We start from the raw sequence: 21,410 nt of genomic DNA on the forward strand, positions 1-21,410 counted from the left end.
TCCCACCCCAGCTTCCTGTGGTAGTGTCTTGTGCCCGTTATACACACATGCCTTTTGATTTTAATCCTCTCAGGGAACTGGCCTGTTAACTTTTTGGTTACTTTTCCAGTTGATCAGCTTCAGTAACAGTAATATTCTCATACAGAAAGACAAACATAGATTTATGGAGTTGTTCCTGAACCTTATGCATAGCAAAACTGAATTGGACTTTCCTCAGAAACAGTTGGTAGCCAACAGCATGTAATGAATCATATGTGTACTCTTTGCCTATAGCTATGCTATTAACTGGGAAACTGAATTTCTACCTCTTGAAGCTTGGTGTTGCATTCTTCTACCTCATGAGCTGTCTTAAGCTGCTCAAGAAGAGTCTTCAGTATTAAAACTATTTTCATATATTTCCTGTCAGATTGCAATCACCAAACGTCATGAGATCCACATATTTTTCAACTGCTGACTGTGATGTGATTGACTAGCCTGTGTATCAGAGAAGTGCCAAGTAATTTATCAGTTGTTCTAAGTTATTACCAGGAAAATCACAATCAGTCATGATACCTGATTTCATCTGCAGCGTTGTAACTGACATTCGGTTCCAGTGAGGGAAAGAAGAGGGTAAAGTTATCTGAAATGATCATTTGCCTGTTTGCAAGTCTTAACAGACACAGGAGCTCTAGTAAACTAGCTTGTAAACACCAGAGGGACTCATACAATTCTTTAGTTCAGAGTTATTTGATAAAAGCTGGGAGGAAAGGACTTTATTACTAATTTCATAATGCTGACTTTCCATGTGTGCAGTTTGTTTCTAGGAAACAGATTGTTCATATTTGGGATAGGGAAGGAAAGAATTGTTCCCATAAATAAAATAATTATGTACTTCAGAGAACGTGGAGAGCAGAGTCTAGGTGAACCTTAATTTACACTCTAAGATAAAACATGTTTTTAAAACTGCTTAATTTCCAGTTTCAGATTGAAGTTACGTATGATTTTAAGTGTAGTCCAACAGTGAAAAGATTATTAAAAAAAGAAGTACAAACAAGAGTCATTTATTCCTGTACCATGATTTGGCCAGCTGACTCAGACATAGCAAGAAGAGATGTGTTGGATAAAAGGTGACATTTTTAAATGGCCATTTAAACCCACTGTCATATTTCACTGTGGCACTGCATCCCATGATATCCAGTGATCACATGAATATCACCCCAATGTATAACGTGATGCCATAAATGCATCTTTTGTTGGATTTTAAGAAACTAATGCTGAAGCACTGGTTTCAAATCATAGAGCAGAAGATTAAACCTACAGTTCTGTGTTTCATGTTCCACTAGGTGTTTGGCATGTGAAGGCATAAATTAATAGTCTTCCCAGGTATACGGCCACAGTGAGGTTTAGAGAAAGCCCTGGGTCTTATACAGACTCTAACTTACAATATCCTTTGGTCTCTGACCTCCATGCATAATTCTTCCTTTAACAAGACTCTTTGAAATCAAATATTTGATATTTTTTAATGAGATGTTGACACTACCCCTTCAAAAAAATCCTTTAAATCACTTCTTCAGCATTTTCCAACTTCTCTGTGTGCCTGTGCACCTCGTGTAGTTATTTCTTTAGAGCTTTTGCAAAGATTTTTTCCAAGACTAAAATGCTGATTTCTTTTCAGCAAGAAATTTACATTACATTGCTTGCAATATTGCAAAGTAGATGATAAATTCTGTATACTCTTTTGATCTTCCCACAGCATCTGTGAACAATTCTACACATGCAAAAAAAAAATCTGTAGAAGCTGTATACAATTATAAGCATTCACAAATGTTCAGGTACTTAACAGGACCTCCTACACTCAGCTAAAATAACCTCAGTGCAGTAAAACAGCCTCTTCTTAATGCAGTCTCCTGAAGAAGCTTGAAAGTCTATGATGGGTTTTACTGAGGAGGGGAAAAATATAAAATGCTCAATTATGCGCTTACATCGGTTTATGTAGTACATGTTTTGGATTTTCATCATGCAACGTGGATGACATTTTTAAATTACTGTGGTCAGAGCCATGCAAATGTGACAGTATTACACAAAGGAAATAAATTAAACATAAGAATATGAGAAATAGGTCCATACACTGAAGTTTTCATATTTATATAATAATGAATGGTTGGGGTTTTTTTAATGTCTCTTGTCGCACAGCAGATTGAAGTGGCATTCATCATGGACATTTTTATCCCAGTTTCTGCTTTCCAGGCTGGAAGAAATAGAAATGAAAGTGATACAGTGCTTTGATATTCTGTCTCAGGAGATATCAAAATAGTATAGGGATCAGAGAGCTCTTCTGTCCTAGCATGACATCCTCAGGTTTTCTTAAAGTTAAAATTAACTTCAAGTCCCTGGGTAACTGTGACAGCAAAGGTGCAGTGAGCTGTTTTGGCATTGCTTGCAGAATGAGGCGCACTTTTATTCACTCTCAACAACCACATAACTCTTCTCTTCCTTCCTGCATCTTGTCAGAGTGCATACCATCTGGACACTGGGGACCTTGCGATCTTGCCTCCAGACCAGTGCTTGATTCCAATTTGGTGCCCCTCACAGCTTTTGCAGGCCAACCTGCACAACTTTCAAGCTTACTTGCAGTTTCCTGCTCTCTTCCACCTTCCTCTGCATGAAATGGGGTTACAGTCTGTCCTTCTGTGTCCCTCAGAAAGCCACATCCCATTGTAACATATGGGGTCCATCTGAGGGTACTAAGGGGGCTGATGGAGGAGCTCACCAAGCCACTCTTCATCATTTATCAACACTACTGACTAACCAGAGAGGTCCCAGCAGACCAGAGGTTAGCCAATGTGGCACCCATCTAAAAGAAGGGTGGGAAGGAGGATCTGGGAAACTACAGGCCTGTCAGCCTGACCTTGTTACCAGGAAAGGTTATGGAGCAGATCATCCATCCTCAGTACCATCACATGGCACATGGGATCAGGCCCAGCCAGCATGGGTTTATGAAAGGCAGGTCCTGCTTGATGAACCTGATTTGCTTCTACGATAAGACGACCCACCCAGTGGATGAGGGAAAGGCTGTGGATGTTGTCTACCTTGACCTTAGAAAAGCCTTTGTCACTGTCCCACAGCATTCTCATGGAGAAACTGTCTGGACATGGCCTGGATGGGTGTACTCTGTGCTGGGTATAAAGCTGGCTGGATGGCTGAGTGTGAAGAGCAGTGGTGAATGGAGTTACATCCAACTGGCACCCAGTCACAAATGATGTTCCTCAGAGCTCAGTACTGGGGTCAGTCCTGTTCATTCTGTTTAATATCTTTATTGATCATCTGGATGAGGGGATGAAGTGCACTCTCAGTAACTCTGCAGATGACACCAAGTTGTTGGGGAGTGTTGATCTGCTGGAGGGCAGGAGGCTCTGCAGAGGGGTCTGGACAGGCTGGACCAATGGGCTGAGGCCAGTTGTATGAGGTTCAACAAGGCTCAGTGCCGGGTCCCGCACTGGGGTCACAACCACCCCACGCAGCGCTACAGGCTGGGGCAGAGTGGCTGGGAAGCTGCCTGGTGGGAAAGGGCCTGGGGGTGCTGGTTGACAGCCGGCTGGGCATGAGCCAGCAGTATGCTTAGGTGGCCAAGAAGGCCAAGAGCGTCCTGGCTTGCCTGAAACAGTGTGGCCAGTAGGACTAGAAAAGTCATCGTCCCTCTGTACTCAGCACTGGTGAGGCTGCACCTCACTTTTGGGTCCCTCACTAGAAGAGGGACATTGAGGTGCTGGAGCGTGTCCAGGGGCAACGAAGCTGGTTGTCTGGAGCACAAGTCTTATGAGGAGCGGCTGAGGGAACTGGGGTGGTTTAGTCTGGAGAGGAGGATGCTCAGTGGAGACCTTATTGCTCCCTACCACTACCTGAAAAGAGGCTGTAGGCAGGTGGGGGTCGGTCTCTTATCCCAGATAACAAGTGATGGAACAAGTGGAAACAGCCTCAAGTTATGCCAGGAGAAGTTTAGTTTGGATATTAGGAAACATTTCTTCACTGAATTGGAACAGGCTGCCCAGGGAGGTGGTGGAATCACCGTCCCTGGAGGTATTTAAAAACCACGTAGATGTGCTCAGGGACATGGTTTACTGATGGGCTTGGCAGGCCTGGGCTGACAGTTGGACTTTATGATCTCAAAGGTCTTTTCCAATCTAAATGATTCTATGATACTATTTTATACTCATAAAATATAAAAGAATCATACTATGAAAGAAATATGATATTCATTCTTGGGGTAAGAATTTTGTTCTCTGTCTTTTCAGGGGTATTATGGCTGTCAGCTTCTTGGGAGCCATGGATATTGAAGCCTCCTAAAATCAAAACACATAACTGCATATGCTCTCTGTTGCACTGTCCTCCACAGCTTCAGCTGTTGGAAAAAGAAAGACTGGACATGTTAGTAGATATTGAAAACACACCAAAAGTACATCATTCAGTGTCTTTCCAGTGAGGAAAATATTTTGTATGGATTAAACATTTTGGATTTTCATAGACTTCTTTTCTCTATCTTTTTAAAAGGAATTTCCTGACTTTGAGAGCACAGTGACCAAAAAAAGAAAGTAAGTTGAGACCAGTTCGAGGTCTACACAGTGTCACTATGTTTGTGTGTTCCTTTCATCCTTGTTGTTTTATTAGTGTTTGCCTATGTTGCTTTAATTCTCACAGAGTACATGTATTAATGTTGCAGTTGGAAAGCAAGTATCAAGCTTGTAATGCAGTACTAAAGCTCTTTTGCCATGACTTTTTCATACACATAAAGCTTTCTTCCAAAATATGAGAACCAGGACAGCGAAAATCAAATGCAGTTAATCTCAGCTTGGTTTAACCATATGTCTGTTTTTCTGAAAGATTGAAGTGGTAACCTATTTTATAGCATGTTTGCACCATTGACCTGATAATCTCCTGAAGATTTTTTTGTTTGTGTTTTTAATCCAAATAAAAATGTAGTTTGGCAAATTATTCAGATAAAGCAGGTCAGACTATATTTTATCAAGCATGTTTGTGACAGCAGCATGCTTTGCATCCGTTCATTAAGACACAATGCTATGGTTTGGGCTAATGATTAATATATGTTACTATGCAGAGGAATTTATTTTGAAAATTCTTTTTTGGCTTCAGGTTGAAGGCTATTACATTACTGAAGTGGTCCCCTTCAAACGAAATACAAAATCCTGCCTAGTGGAATGATAGAGGCAGAACTTATCTGTCTGCTGTGACTTCTTTTTTAGTTGGGGTTCCACTACATTCAGAACATCAATTGCAATCTATGTCTATTGCTGAGAAATATCAAATTATATAAAGATTTCAAAGAAAATCAAGAGCTCCTTTGTCTTAAGTAACAGTTTCAACCCATTTCTGGTCATCTGATAAAAACACTAGTAACTTACCAACTGCAAACACAGAGATATATGCACTCAGATCTGTGAGACCTCATTATCTGTGGCCGATGAGGGCCCTGTAAAAATGCTCCCAAAATTGCATTAATTAAAACCCGGTATTCACGGTTTTCTCATCATTCCTTGACACTTTTAAGGAAGCCAAATTGCTGTGTAGGCCCCACCCAAGGTTCATCCTATCAAACTCTACCAAACATCATGTAATCACCTAGCTGCCTATGAGTGTCCTGCTTAAATCAGAATTCAGTCTGCCCCAAGAATAGAAATAGTAGTCTATAGTGTCAAATCTTACAATGCAAATAAAACTATTCTATTCTAAAACTAATCCTATTCTAAATGAATTATCAGAATTTAGAAGGGTTGTCTAGATAGTTTGATTAATCAATAGAAAAAATGAATAAGCTGGATGAAAATAATTTTACCGAACATGAAAAGATTTTGTAATGAAAATTACTTCATTGTGAGTATCCAGCCATTACTGTCCTGGCATGATACCTCCACTGATAATGCAGAAATTTTCACATTAGCCTTTTCTGTAGATATGGAGAAAGTGAATGAGGAATTATCATTCTCTTTTTCTTACAGCGGGGCAACAAGAAAGTATCAACTGAAACAGAGTAGCAGAAGTAAAATAAACAGAAGTATGCCTTGCTTAGACAGTAAGAATTAAATTGTGGAACTCTGGAAGCAAAAAGAATAAACCAAGTGGTTTCAAAAGGAACTAGTACTTACGGACCAGATCCTTAAAAAACCAATAGTTCTATTGCACCGTCTTGCTCAGGAAACCCTTCAGCATCTACGTGCCTGAAGCTGGGAGATGTATCTCAATTTTTGTGCTCTTTCCTTTCTGCTGATCATTGTCACAGATTACAGAGTCTCTGGTCTCGTCTAGTACAATCTTCTGGCTTCATCCTCTAGCTCATAAGTTACTGTCCATTGGGTTTTTTATAGACAAAATGAAATTAATTCACAGGGTATATCTTTGTTGATTCAAAGATTTCTTTCTCTTCTGTTAAGCTAATATATTCTTTAAGCCATCATCTATAAACTATCACCACAGACGGAAGTATGAGTTAGGACTATTCCTTGATGCAAATGTGCAAAAAGCTCAAGGTTTACTTGGGCAATCAAATGCCATCCAAGTTTGTGGAGGTGGTACGTTCATATGTAGCTCTTTGGTTTGACCCATTATTATGTCACCAAACCTCAGAAAATAATTTCTAGAAGTTGCAGGATACTTCAGATCATGTCTAAAGAAAAGTATCTCTTATATTCTTCCTGATGGGTTCCCTGATTCAGTCATGAATTCTTCATTCCAAAAAACTTGAATAACATATTTTTACAGAATGAAAACTCAGAAGCTTTCAGAGCTTTGCGTGGCATGTGGGAGTAGATGATTGGGTGAATGAGAAAAGTCAAGTAACACCAATTAATGCCAGTGGGAATTGCACAGCTAAATCCCTGTGGCCTGCTTTGAAGAATTAGTTTGAAAATATCCATATTTGATTAAATGTGCTTTCGTTTTTCATTCCGCCTTTCAGCTAATGGTAAATTCTTTTAATTCTTTTAGATCCATCCAGAAGTCCATGTCTGAAAATGAAGCATTTGGTTAGTAACTGCTTAAATCATTTACTGTATACTTGCTAATCTCACAGAGTAAACTTTAATTAAAGGGTCTGATTTGCTTTACAGCTATTGGAGCAAATGTAAAGGAAAGGAAAAAATACAGTTAAGCTATCAATATTTTCTACCTCCCCCTGCCCATGCTTTCCACAGAAACATTTGTAGGTAGACACTGAAAACAAACTAGCTAAACATAGAAAACAAATTGAGATTTCAAGAACCTATTGTGGGACAGTATGAGAAATACCCAGCATGCCCAGTGTTTCATTTAACCATTTCAATGAAAAACTGAAATATCTCTGATCGAAACAAATTCAGGTCCCTGCTTTTTTCCATATTAAACTACTTTAATTCAGATTTCACAGACAAGTTCACTGAAGAAGAAATTCAGGGTTTTTGTTTCAGCCTGTCCTGGCACTGCATATTATTATCCACACTTGTGATTCAATGGGTCCTATTTTGTAAATCCCATGGAGGAAATAATCACCAGTTTCTTAAAAAGTAAAAATTCCTAATTTTTTTCAGTGAGAGTTTCCTATTAGCATTTTATTATTTATTCTTTTGAGTCTGGGTTTAGTTGCTGTATCTAGTCCTTACTGAGTAAAAAGTTTTTTATATCTGCCTGTAATGATGCTGTTATATTTCATAACAATGTGTCTTAGATAGATGCAAGTTCCCCTACATTAAGACTTCATTCTGTAGCCCTGCACTGGGAAGACTTTCATGCAGAGCAGCATCAGTTGGGCTGCAGCATCCAGGCTGCAATGAATTCCCAGCACTTGACAGAGTCAACAAGTGCTTTCATAAAGAAAATTTTCTGACAGTCAGAGTGAAACCCAACATTAAAAATACCCAACAAAACAAAATAATAATAATAAAAAAACCCGAAAACCAGAAAGCACAAAAACCTTGTAGCTATCAACGTGCTGTGAAGCATGATCACTTTGAAGTTCACCGAGGGAAGAGAATGGCCATCTTGTTCTCAACGCCAACCTAGTTTCTGCCATTCAAGCTGAGACAGTAGTAGCCTTGGAGTGTGTGTGACACACATGTGCGCGTCTTTGATGCTATTTCTTGCAAATGCACTGGCTCATTAACTGTGAAATTAAATTATATTTATACAATTCCTGGAAGCAAAATAGAGGCACAGATGTTCTGTGAGCTCCTAGGTCTTAAAACCAGGGTTAAGATAACAACCATTTTCATTATGTTTTAACAGTGTTAAATGAGGTATCAGACAGCAGCAAAAGATGGTAAAACTTGAGGCCTGCTCCCAATAGATACCATCCTTCCATCGAATTTCCTATATTGCAAAAATATTAATTCATTTCCAAGTTCGAGCAGATGCTACACCATTCTGCAAGCTTGTTTGATTTGCCTTTGATGCTATTTTTGTAGACCTTCCTGTTATTTCACGTTTGCTGTGAATTCAGGTGACTGCTCTCTGTGCTTTTACTTTAGACAGGAAAAATGTGAATGGCACACTTTGGCAGGGTTCCAGGAAGTCGGAGAATGATTCGTACATCAGAAGGCACTGTCAGCTTGAAGGTAATTGCTAAACATATTTCAGCTGATTTTGCATTTTCCACAAAGTATTTAAAAGGGCACCTAGGAAAATTTCTCATTTTTCACCAGTAATCTAGCTAAATAGTTTGTCAAGTCCTTTTGAAATTTACCTTGTCCTCAAGGGGGAAAAAAAAAGTAGTTAGAATAAAGCTTACCTTAAAACTGGGAAGCTAAGAACACACTTTGTGACCAATTCACTCCGTAGTGCAGGAGCCAAGGAGGACTTCCACTACAGCAGAGTGCTGTAGTTGTGTTGTATAGGGCTTGCCAACTATAACATGAGCCTACAGGAGGAATCCATGTTCCCTGTATACTTTATACTGCTCCAGGTATCTAACAGGGAAACGGTATAAATTTCCCCAGACAAATCCTTGTGACAGCTGGAAAACAGAGCTGGCAAAATTTTGTAGGCAAATGTTTTTTTCCAATTCTCTTCCTAAACCTGTTTTAACCAACTTATTGAAACAACCTTACTGCTAATATATGGAAAGTTGCTAGTGACACTGTTAACCAGTATAAATTCACTAAAAGAACTGTGGGAAATAACAAGTGAGCAGTCACCTTGTCTATTTAAACACAAACTGGACTCTTAAGAAAAACAAAAAGCCTTGATAATCTGCTTAATGTTGCTTCCAGGAATGGAATTTGTATTTGTACTTTTTAAAGTCAAGGTAAATTCATTATAGTTGCACAATCAGACTAAACCAGACCAGGTTCAACAGAATCAGAAACCAAGATAAGTGAAACTAAAGTGGATGCATGTTTTGTTCTCTACTTAAGCCAACAAAGTGGGAAGGTGGCCATTGCCTTAACTTTTAGTATCTCCTGTACAAATGGTTTAGATATCATCCAAATAGCTCCTGTACAAATGGTCTTGGTATCATCCACTGTCAGGAGATTCCACTGTTACCTGGATATGCCAAAGAAAGCAGAGGACAGGGCACCAGCTTTCCCTCTGGATTTCATTCACTTCACACTTGAAGATAAAATGGTGAATGCTTGGAAAGTAGATCTGACATTGCAGTACCTATCGTATTTGCCCATGTGTGGGCAAATTGGGTTTCTTGGAACCAGAACCAGAAAAAAGAGGTGACGGGAAAATTTAAAGGAACTCTGCTTCTGTGACTAGCAGATGAGGGGAAAAGGGACCTTCAGCTAGTCTCATTGGCTTGCAAGGGAAAAGGTTGTAATGACAGGTGAAAGGAATATTAGGCATCTCTCTCCTGACAAGTCTTACTTTTAACCAAACCCATTTTGTAATAATTCCTCAAACTAGTGCAGAGGTTGACAGTTTGGAGGTGGAAAAAGGCTGAGTGAGAAAGCAGAACTTTTTGACTTCCCTCCAGAGTCTTTTCTACTCAAGACTTTTTTTACCCTTTTAAATATCCAAAGCATGCAAAAGAAGCAGTGCACATTTTAAAAGCTGACAAGTGTTGCAATTGAAGAGCAGGGGCCCAGAGGGAACAGGAAGCAAAGCTGGCAGCTAAATAAAAATCTCCTTTTCCCCTACTGCAGTAAAATTATTTGAAGGGAAGCCCCCTTCACACAGTGGCGAAAACCATTGCAAGGAGATTTACAGTGTATCACTGTTGATCAAGATAATTTGTCACTATTGATCAAACCTTTCTCTTAACAGAGATAATCCTTCAAGGTCTGCAGTCTATTGCATAATATGAATTTCTGTTAGCTGTAACAAGCCATGCATGGTGGGCAGCGTAGACTTCTCTGCTTGCTTCAGAGCTGTATTCACAGACCTAACCCAAATCTCACTGAAATCAATGAAAAAACATCCACTGACACTGGTAGCCTTTGAATTAGGTCCTTAATGCTGATGTGTGTATTACCTCTACAAAAATCAATTTTCCAGACTGATAAGGCAGTAAAAACATGTATATCCCACAGACACAACAGTGGTAATACCCGTCTTTGCTCACAAGCCCAAACCCAAATTACAAGTACCAGATCTGTCAGCCTAAAAGCATCATTGTAGAAAAAGTTGAGGGTGCAAGTCACAGTCATTGGGCTTCCATGAAAGGGTATTACAGAGACAAACAGAAAAGAGCCGACACCTCTCAGAGTCAGTGGATGTAATTCTCCACTGCTCCCAATTCACTTTGCAGTGAAGTGACTGGTACCTGTTGCCAAACTAGGAAGAAAAGAACACTGCAGCTTACATATAACTTTTGCATGTGTTGGTGTTTTTGTGAGGTTTTTTTTACCCAAATACTCTATTCCATATTTCAATGGATTGAAGAGGTGATTTATGCAAGATTTAAGAGTACTGCGGATAACTGTTATTACAGCTAGCAAAAGAGATCATGGCTGGGGGGGGGGGGGGCACCACTAAGGTTTGCTTTGATAACTTGCCATTGTTCATGTGGTTTTGAATGAAATGTCATTAAAAGCAGTGTCACTGTATGTAGTCTTTCAGGCTGAGGTCATTATAAATTGCTTCGCGGTTCTTTGTGATTTAGCTGCAAACAGCTACCAAGTAATACTATTTTGGACTAGGCTGTAAGAGGACTTGTGGGCACAGGACTGAATGCTGCAAGGTTTAACCTTGAGTAAGCTTACAGAGCACAGGGCTACAGTGTGCGGAGATGCCTGCAGGAGGTGAAAGCTAATCAGCCTGCAGACCAGAAACAACCCAGTTATGTTAATCTGGTGTTGCATAAGCACTGCTTGACATGAGTTACACTGCTTCTAGAAGTCCAGCTAGCTCTATATTTAAATAAACAACTGGATTGTCAGACACCTGGCCTTCAGTCACTTCAAGGAGATTTGTAGCTCCTTGAGACAACTTAAACTCTGGTCAGTCACGTTAGATTTGCAATGTAATATACTTTTTAGGAAAGCTTTTGGTTTTATTGTAAACATCAAGTCTGTAGGAGAAAGGCATTGCCCTATTACCACAGAAGCTCTTACAGAAGCCTCTAAAGGCAAACTGGTGTGATAATATTTTCTGTGACTCATTTTTCCTCTTCCTGTTGACGCACATGGCAAATAAAGGAAATTGTTTTGATGGGGTTTTCTATGCAGCTGACCTTGGTTTCAACATGGAACTAGGATGTGAAAAGACAATTGTTCTTTTTTGTCCAATGCCCAGACTGTAATTTGTAAGTTTTAACACAGTCTTACAACATCCAAGTTGCAAAACTATGAGTAAGATTACTTGTTATTCTGTTACAGTTTTTATTTGCAGAGGATTTTCTTTTAGGAAAAAACAATAATGCTAAAAATGTCTCTTGATTCAGGATTTGCCTTAAAAATAACCTATGAAAATATGTGTGCTAACTTGCCTGTACAGTGGCCCTTTAATTGTTCACTCACATGAGCTTAGGGGGTTTTTTGTCTAGCTTTATACCCATTGTAGTCTCATTCAATTCCAACATAAGCATAGGTGTTTTGAGGACTAGGATCTTACCTATCCCTTTGAATATAAATATCCATGATCATATTCAAGCAAATTTTTTCATGTGATCACTGAGGGATCTCAGTCACTCAGAATTATTCACAGAATTAATCTTTCCTTTTCTGTTGATTGTAAAGAAAACAATGGAATCAGTCTTACCTGCCTACAGTTAGCCTTGGTGAATCTGTATGTTAAGTTGTCCTTTTGCAAACAGGAGAACTACTGGTGTTGTAAGATATTCCTCAGCATCAGTAAAGATGCCAAGTTATGATTTATGAGAAAAAAAACCCAACACATTTCTACTGGTTTCTAGTAACTTTGGAAAAATAGGATAGCACATTGTGCTATGATTAGCAGACAATTTTGCTTCTGTTTTTCCCTGCTAAATGACTGAATGCCTCTGTGTTGATGGTATCTAATCACTAGGGCCTTTCCACAGCAGTATAATGGTGGAGGCTTTGCCTTAAGATTGGGAGTAAGAGTAGATCTTTCAAAGTAGATGAATTAATTACATTAATGGCAATTAATGACTGTCCTTCACGGTCAGTTAATGGCACTCCCTTGAATATGATTTAACCTGTTAGTTTGGAAAAGTATTTTAAACTATTTCTCGATCCAAGGATTCGAATATAAAATCAAAACTTCTAACAAAAATAATAATCGGCTATATCAAATTGGAAAGGCTCCCCTGAGACCATTTCAAAAAATTGGTATTTTAAAGGGTTATACTTTACCACGTTTGATCTACTTGGCAGACCAAGCGGACATAAAAGTTGCATATTTAGAAACCCTTGACTCGGTACTTAGAACTGCCATCAAGGAACGGTTACATCTACCAGCAAGTACCTGTGATGCAATTTTATATTCTAGCACAAGGGGTGGCAGTTTAGGTATTGCCAGACTTGTAGGATTAGTTCCTAGTGTACAGGCTGGAAGGATGGATAGGGTAGCATAGTCTTTGGATAAAACAATAAGAGAAGCTGCTAGGCAGGAGGATATCAAAAAATCAATTTGGGAGATTGTGGATTGCAGCAGGAGGAGATAAAGATAAAATACTTGGGATCTAAAATTGGTGATATTTGCTGAGGGGGAGGAATCAGTCTGGGAATGGGAAGTACCTGCTCAAAAAAACACCTTTCTGAGGCCTTTTAACTGGTGAAAAGAAGAATTTATAAATTTAACTAAACTGGTATCTCAGGGCTGTGGTATTTTGAATTTTGAGAAAGACAAAATAAGTAATAACTGGATTGAACATTATAGGGGCATTCCTCACAGAAAACTTGTTTGGACAATACCATTGAGAACTAACATATCCAGCTAGAGAGTTTCTGGCAAGGGGCAGGTATGAAACCTATATTAAATCTTGTAGACATTGCCAGGTGGAAGGTGAATCCTGTGCTCACATTATCAGTTACTGCCCCATAATACAAGATAATAGAATTGAAAGACATAATCAAATATGCAAAATTCTGGCTGATGAGTCTAAGAAAAAAGGTTGGTTTCTTTTCCAGGAACCATTATTAAAAGATAAACAAAATGAGTTGTTTAAGCCAGAGGAAAGTCAGGCCCTCGTAGTCAATGTCACAATCAGACATGAGAGCAAATTAACATCTTTAACAGATTCTGCTAATGAAAAAGTAAAAAAATATCAACACTTAAAAGATCAAATTCAAGAATTAAAAGACATCGTCACCATCAAATTTATAGGATTCCCTTTAGGTTGTAGAGGAAAATGGCATCAAAGTAATTACGGGTTACTGGATGGACTTGGACTCTATCTCCTGACAAGAGAACGTCGCTCAACGTTTAACAGAGCATTATTCTCATCAGTTGACATTGTACATATGTTTGCAAGTTATTCACATGCTATTGTTAGATCTAGTGAGTTGTAACGGTTTGTGTTTGTATGTTATTCATGTGCTATTGTTAAATCTATCAAATTACCGCAGTTGTTTATGGATTACAAATGAAGTACCCATTCTCTGCTAGATGGGATTCGAGGTAGTAACTAGGGACATCAAATGAGACTCAAAATCATGACATGTCACTTATCCTGAAAAAGACAAAACTGCCAATTTTGACTTAGGTGGACAGGCCACCTTTACTTAACCTGGAAAAGAACACGTATATCTCTATATATGTGTGTTCATTAAATAGACTTAGTAAAATTAAAAGTCTTTTCAAAGAGTTGTTTGACCTGTTGTTGCTCATTGCTGTAATGAAGGTACATACCCTTCCCATGCAAATCACTAATTTCTTGGAAGAAATGGAAGGACATTCATCCTTTGAAAGCAGTTTCTAATCTAACCTGAGATAAACACATCTCAGTTACAAAGAAATTTTTGTCCATTATTTAAATGAATATTCTACACCCTGCTGCTTTAAATTAGCAGGGCAAGAGGAAGTGCTTTGTGGGGCTCTGGGTTAGTAAACTGAGGACTAAGTACAGATGAAGAAGTACGCATGAATGAGTTTTCTTTACAGGAACCAGTTTGCCAATTTATTCTGTAGTCTTACTTCAAAGCAGTTTGAGAGAAAATGCCTGCTTAAATGATGTAAAATTAACTTTAGAGAGTCAAAATGTCAGCTCAAAATATCAGGTGTAATTCAAATTAAATTCCTCAGAAGAAGGATTTGAAACAGGATTGAAAAAAAATGAATTAAAAAAAAAATTGAAACAGGACATTTTAAATCATGTTTTGTTTTCTTTTCTTTTCTTTCTTTTTTTTTTTTAACATAATTCACAGAAGATAATATTATTAGTGATGGGATACATTTGCTGCAAGGAAAGAAGATAGAAGAAACAACATGCCAGGTGAAAAAAGTATTTTTTTTCAGAATCTAAAATTTCATTCATATAAAATGTCTATTTCTTGCTCCCATTCAGTATTTGCCTAACTTAAACTTCATACTCAGTATGCCTATGTATTTTCGAAGCTGAGTTTAAAAGAAACTCTGGTGACTACCTAAGTTGTGCACCATTTTCATTATGCAGACCATATGGATTTTAAAACTTAGGATTTTTTTTTTTCCCTGAGTGAATACATTTCTGTTAAATTGATGTGTTGGAATTGTGTCTAGCAAGATCTGTACTAGAGTGTTTAGATCAGTCTTGCGTGATCCATATTGGCATATGTATCCTAATGCTTTCTGAATTTTTATAAACATATGCCATATCTCCTCCTCATAACACTACATTAGTTATCTCACTAGCTTGAGGAATTGAGGAATTCTGACCCTTGGGTTTGCATAATAATAACAATAATTACATAAAAGTAGGTAACAGCCCATCAGCTGGTGAGCAGCAGAGCAGTGAGGAGAAAGGCTTGTAGCTCTGGAATTAGAATGACTGGCATTTGCTTTTCATTTCACTTCTAGTCCTATGTCTCCCCTGATATTATGTTACTTAAAGGGCCAGGTCATGATGCAACTCAGCTTAGCGCTGCTGATCTCACATGATGTAACAGTTTACCCATTCGGGAATCCGACTAAAAGTGTGTAATACACACCTATATGTTTGTATGGCTATGTGTCTGTCTAAATGCGGAATTAATACAACATTATTTGAAAGCTGAAAATCTGGTAAATTCTCCTTGAAAGAATATTACATTCAAGGTGAACATTAAACTTTATTAAAGGCTCCAAGCTAAGTTTCCTCTGCTGCTTCCATACAAAGTCAGGAAACCTTTTTGGATGCTTACGTTAAAAGCAAGAAAAAAGCATACATGCATCACCCTGAAGGCACCTGAGAGAAGATGGAGAACTGTGAAGATCCAGACTTTATGCAGTGCTCATCTCTAGTGTAGGCCAGAGACATGATCTGGCTTAAAAAGAAAAGTCAAATGATCTGCTTTACCAGGGGACAGATGACTGTACTGGAAACTGGTGACTTCAGTGTGTTCCAGATTTCTCCTGCTTTCCCTCAGGGTTTTATCTGTCTGTGTATTGTTAGTTTGTTCCCATGATTACCTCCTCCTCTCACTGCTGCCAAAAAGTAGGTGAGGAGGAAAGCAAGGAGAAAAGAACTCTTCTCTTCTGCATGTCTCGTTCTCTTTCTCTGTTCTCTTCCTCTCACCTTCCAAGTATTAAGAAGACAGATTATTCTTTGATTTCCCACAGCAGTTCTTCTCCTCCTTGGTGTGAGGGATGCCTGACTCTGCCCCTATCCTGCCATGGCAGCCACTGGGCTGATTCCTGGTTAAGATCCTGGAGGCCATTCCCTAGACATGATAGAATGGGGGGGGGGGGGGGGGGGGGGGGGAAGGAAGAAGAAATAGTAAGTTAAAAGGCCCATGTTTGCTTTAAGTCTGTTTCCTTAAAGTCCCTTAAGGCATCTCTCCATGAACTATTTGCCCCATTTTAAAAGCAAAGTTCTATTTTTGACTTCTCTAATTTTTTGAAGACTTTTTTGGGGCACATGGCTAACAAGCTGTAGAGACTTGGATACCTCCAAGCTTTGGTACCAATTTGAGACCTGTTGAACTTGCTTTTCAAAAATTTAATATTTTAGAATGTTATTTTGAGTTCTAGTGATTGTTACCTCTGGTCTTCATTATCATTAAGATAACATTTATATAATGCTCTTTAAAGCTTCCAAAACAGTCTGATGATGTCTGTTTTCGTTTGCTGCACTGCATTACGCACACAAATAAGGAAATGCTGAGGGAACAGCATTATGTGGGAGGCTCTCACACTTCTGCAAAATCAGCACAAATGAGCACCTGTAGTGCCTGTAGGCTGATGCACACAGCATGGGGACTGAACAGGAGGAATTAAAAGGTCTGTATGCAGCTGTAAGGCTGCATTTTCAGCATGACAGAAATGTGGTGGAATAGCTCATGCAACTGGAGTGTAAGCTGCCATGGACATCACTCCTATCTTCAAGAGGGCCAGAAAGAAGATCCAATGAAATAGAAGCCAGTCAGTTTTACTTCAATCCATAGGAATGTGATGGAGCAAACCCTCCTGGAAACTATTCCCAAACATGTGAAGAACAAGAAGATAATTGGGGGTATCAGCAAGGATTTATGAAATGGAAATCATGCCTGACCAGCCTGAGGGTCTTCTACAATGAAATAACTATCTTGATGGAAAGGGGAAAACCAGTGAATGTTGTTTATCTTGACATTACAAACCTTTCAGCGCTGTCCCCCAAAACATCCTAATGGGCAAACTAAAGAAATAGGGACTAGACAAGTAGACAGTGAACTGAATTTGAAATAGGTTGAGCTGCTGGGCTCAGAGGAATGTGATTAATGGCTCAAAGTCCCACTGGAAACCAGTGATTTACCCCAGGGGTCAGTCCTGGGTCCAGTACCATTTATCATCTTCATTAATCACATGGATGATGGGATAGAGAACACCTTCAGCAAATTCACATTCAGTACAATGCTGGAAGGAGTGGCTGATGCACCAGAGAGTTCTCCTTGCCCATCAGAAGGCCTTCAACAGACTGCAGAAATGGACAAAGAGGAACCTCATGAAGTTCAATAAAGGGAAAAGCAAAATCCTGAGCCTAGGGAGGCATAACCCCTTCTGCCAGTACAGTCTGGGGGCCAACTGGCTGGAAAGCAGCTTTGCAGAAAAGGTCCTGGGGGTCCTGGTGGATACCAAGTTGACCACACCCTTGGAGCAAAGAAGGCCAACAGCCTCTCAGGCTGCATTAGGCAGAGTGCTGTCAGCAGGCTGAGGGAGGTGATCTTTCCCGTCTGCTCAGCAGTGGTGAGATGACCCACCACATATGGGTGCTGGGTCCAGTTATTGCCTCTCCAGTACAACAGAAACAGGGAAAATACTGGTAAGTCCAATGAAGGGCCACAAAGATCATTAAGGGACTGCAGCATCTGTCATACGAGGAGAGGCTAAGAAAGCTGACACTGTTCAGCCTGGAGCAAAGGCGGCTCAGGAAGATCTGATGTATGCGCACAAACACCTGATGGGGGATGTAAAGAAGACTGTACTCAGTGGTGCCCAGTGACAGGATGAGAGGCAATAGGCACAAACTGAAACACAGGAAATTTCATTTAACATAAAGAAAACACTTTACTGATCTGAGGGGAGATCAAACACTGGAGGAGGCTTCCAAAAGAGGCTGTGTAAAGGCTGTCTTTGGAGATACGCAAAACCTGTCAGGACGTGAACCTATGCAACTTGCTCTGGTGACCGGCTCTGAGCCGGGAGCTAACTAATTATCCCCAGAGGTGTATTACTGCCTCAGCTGGTCTGTGGAGTCTGTGATTCTGAGACACGGAAGGGCCATTTTACAAGCAAGAGTAAATAGCATAGATGAACATTTTAGGTTACTTTTCCTCTCAGTCAAGAAAAAAAATAAGAAAGAAAAATAGAAAGAAAAATAAAGATGGAAAAAAAAGAGCAGCAAATAAGTTTCCCTGAGTACTTCACAAAAACTTTAATCCATTTCCATTTCCTAAATAGATGCTCATTTTTTTCCATTCATTCTGTAAGTTCCAGAAAGCTGGGGTTTCGAATGGAAGTATGGGTTTAGGGACACAGCATGAGCAACACTGTAATAATTGCACCTTACCATAAAAAGTAGCTTTACTTTCTGCATTTACTTTTCATATCTTTTTTCTTGTTTGTTCATGTCTAGCAGGGCTCCCTTGATGGCTCAAAGCCTTTGTAGCATACTGGGAAGGACATAAAATATGAAGTAATACAGTCTTTGGGCTAATACATTTTCAAAAATGTTTCATGCCTCATTTCTCACGTAAATTCTTAGGTTGCATTCAGCCTTCAAAGTGTCATTCATATTCATGAAGAAAAAAGGCTAGTGTTCATTATTTTCACTGATAAGCTATAAGCACTGTCAGGCTTGCCCACTAGGGACTGCATCAGTGCCCCAAGGAAAGTGTATTCTCATGGTGTTCCTATCATGAGGACATTGTGACCAAGAAATGGATTATAGGCAGATGATGAAAGTGTATATAGTCCTGTCTTTGCATAGTTCTGAGGAGTCTCCCATTTTCTCTGTATTGTTAATCCAATTCAAACTCATACCCTTGGGGCTCAACATCCCAGACGAGATGAGGCAAACTGAACAAGACCCTTTTTAGAAAATGCATCAGTGACATTTGCTCCTCAGCTAGGGGGTTGTTGCTGAGCAAGAAGTCTTCTGTGGCTTTCCTGCTCATTGAGAAAAGAGAGCCAAGATCTAGGATGAGACCCAAGTATCCCATGATATAATGGATGGCTCTGCCACTATACCACACACACTGTGATGTCTCCAAGATGTTACTGAGCCCCAGATAACTAAAGAAATTAAGACAGTTCAATTTCAAACTGATTTCAATGGGTGTCAGCTGGTGTATGTCAGCCATTGCTTTTATATGCCCTTAATACTGTGTTGAAAGACTGCCGAGCTCTCAATCTGTTTTCAACGACATGATATTCATTATGTTTACTCATCTTATTTATGTTGGATTTTTAAAAAAAATTATTTTGCTTTTCTTACCATCTAGGTGATAAACTACGAGCAGTGGATTCCACCGCGAGTTCACAACCCAAGTGTGGCTGGTAACAGTGAAACGGTGAGTTGATATGAAAATTGTTCATTTGTTTTTCAGCAGCAGCAACTAGCTGTTTGAGTAGGATTTCCTTTACTGTATGCTGTTTCCCCAAAAGCTGAAAAATCTTACCCATATCCATATTATTAATCATGATCTTTCATAGAGTACCTTATTAATCTCTGCTATTAATCATGATATTTCTTAATCTTTTATAGAATATTTTATTATTGCTCTGTGGTTTGCAGGAGAAAATCTGCCTATAATCCTAGCCTGCTTAGATTGATTCTGCAGTCATTTTGAGTAGCTGGAGTACCAGACTAAAATAATGGGACTATTTAAAGGTCAGATATGTGTGGGTAGGAGCACATGAAAGATGTTTGGTCAGCACTTGTCTTTATATTGGTTGACCATGGCTTAACTGACATTTGTTAACATAAAATTTATCCACGTTCAGTGCATTTTAGAGATCTAACTCTGTATAAATACAGCGGAAAGTTCTCTATCATCATGTAATATTTTAATATCCTCTATGTCCAACAAGGGTATTACTGAACCTTTTCAAAAATTGCTATGGTACAGCAATGGTAGCACCATTGACACAATAAACACGCAGTATTTTTTTTCTTCTGACTGTTACACTGTACTCTGAATTTAAGTGCATAGGCAATCACGATTAAAACATTGCAGTTCTTCAGGAAAGAAACCAGTTGAGGAAAAATCACAGAGATTAGACTCTGCCATGACTAAGTTCTTTATGCTGAGAAGTGACACGCTGTGCAAGTACTTTTACTGAAATTAATGCAGTTACACCCAGGAAAGAGAGTGCTCAAGAGGACTGAGATTGCTGGAATCTGACCAACAGTGTTTTACACTTGGCTTCCAAATTGCTGTATTTCTGCCATCAGGTTAATCCTCATGACATCTCAGTGAGCAAAGATTTCTAAGGTATTAAGGATATCTTAGGATAAACTAGAAACAGTTTATCAGACACAATTTAGGTCTTTTTTGCTGTTACACATTTTTATAAGTGCATTTTTAAAATGTACTTTTTTTTTGTCCATAAGTATACATGCACACTTCATGCAAATTATGTGCAACTAAAGGACAGGCTGTGATAAGGTTTTTTACACAATTCATTTTTATTTGTGGTGTGACATGATTTTTCATAACTAAAACCTGTTAAGCAGGGAAATAAAGAATATTCTTGTCCATGAGGGAATACTTTCCTTATAGATAGCTTTGCTTTGCTTATAGATTGGGCAAAACACAAGTATAGTTAATAACATTCAAGTGAGCAAATGCTCTGCCTCTAGAACACGGAAGGTGGTGGTGGTGGGGGGGGAGCAGAATTTAGAAGTCTTCAAATGGGTTTTAAATGAACTTTTTATGAGTGGAAACTTACTGCTCTGTGCACTGGTCTTCAATATTCCCCCATAATTGCTTTTGGAAACCCCTTTCCATTCCACAGAGAAGGAAGGTACTGGAAAGCAGCATACTCCAAATTAGTGTATGTTACTGATCCAGCCAGTACCACTGCACATTCCATCACTGCGTTTCCTTCTCTCGTATCCTGGAAGGGCAACTAGAAATACCAGATTCTAGATAACACAAACATCAAGAAGAAAATTGTCTGAAACCAACACATAACATTTGGTGGGTTTTTCTCGCTTTTATGCAGGCTTTCCCTAAGCGGTAGCTGAGGGTTGCCAGGACAATACACAAAACCTGTGAGACCAGCATGGTCAGTTCACCGGGTAGTCTGTCTGTTTTTTACATCAAAGAATGTTTTACCTCTATTTGGATAGGCAGCTAAACTTCTGGATTTGAGTGCTTAGGTAAACCAAAATAAAATACTGCAAATTTAAAAGCTGTCCCATC

The 21,410-nt window shown here is 39.1% G+C and overlaps 1 protein-coding gene across 4 annotated transcripts in view; it reads left to right on the forward strand.

The window, feature by feature from the left end:
* The window catches only part of SAMSN1 (SAM domain, SH3 domain and nuclear localization signals 1), a 98,503-nt gene that overhangs the window by 18,248 nt on the left and 58,845 nt on the right, over positions 1-21,410 (forward strand). For 3 of the 4 annotated variants that reach the window (XM_056327728.1, XM_056327729.1, XM_056327730.1), the window contains exons 3-7: positions 4,528-4,568; positions 6,976-7,013; positions 8,490-8,576; positions 14,754-14,821; positions 19,485-19,553. In XM_056327728.1, coding sequence (XP_056183703.1) covers positions 4,528-4,568; positions 6,976-7,013; positions 8,490-8,576; positions 14,754-14,821; positions 19,485-19,553 — 303 coding nt within the window. The remainder of the gene's footprint in view (positions 1-4,527; positions 4,569-6,975; positions 7,014-8,489; positions 8,577-14,753; positions 14,822-19,484; positions 19,554-21,410) is intronic. The other variant, XM_056327731.1, reaches the window with a different exon arrangement.

The sequence above is a fragment of the Falco biarmicus genome, chromosome 2 (genome assembly GCF_023638135.1).
Source record: "Falco biarmicus isolate bFalBia1 chromosome 2, bFalBia1.pri, whole genome shotgun sequence".
Taxonomy (NCBI): domain Eukaryota; kingdom Metazoa; phylum Chordata; class Aves; order Falconiformes; family Falconidae; genus Falco; species Falco biarmicus.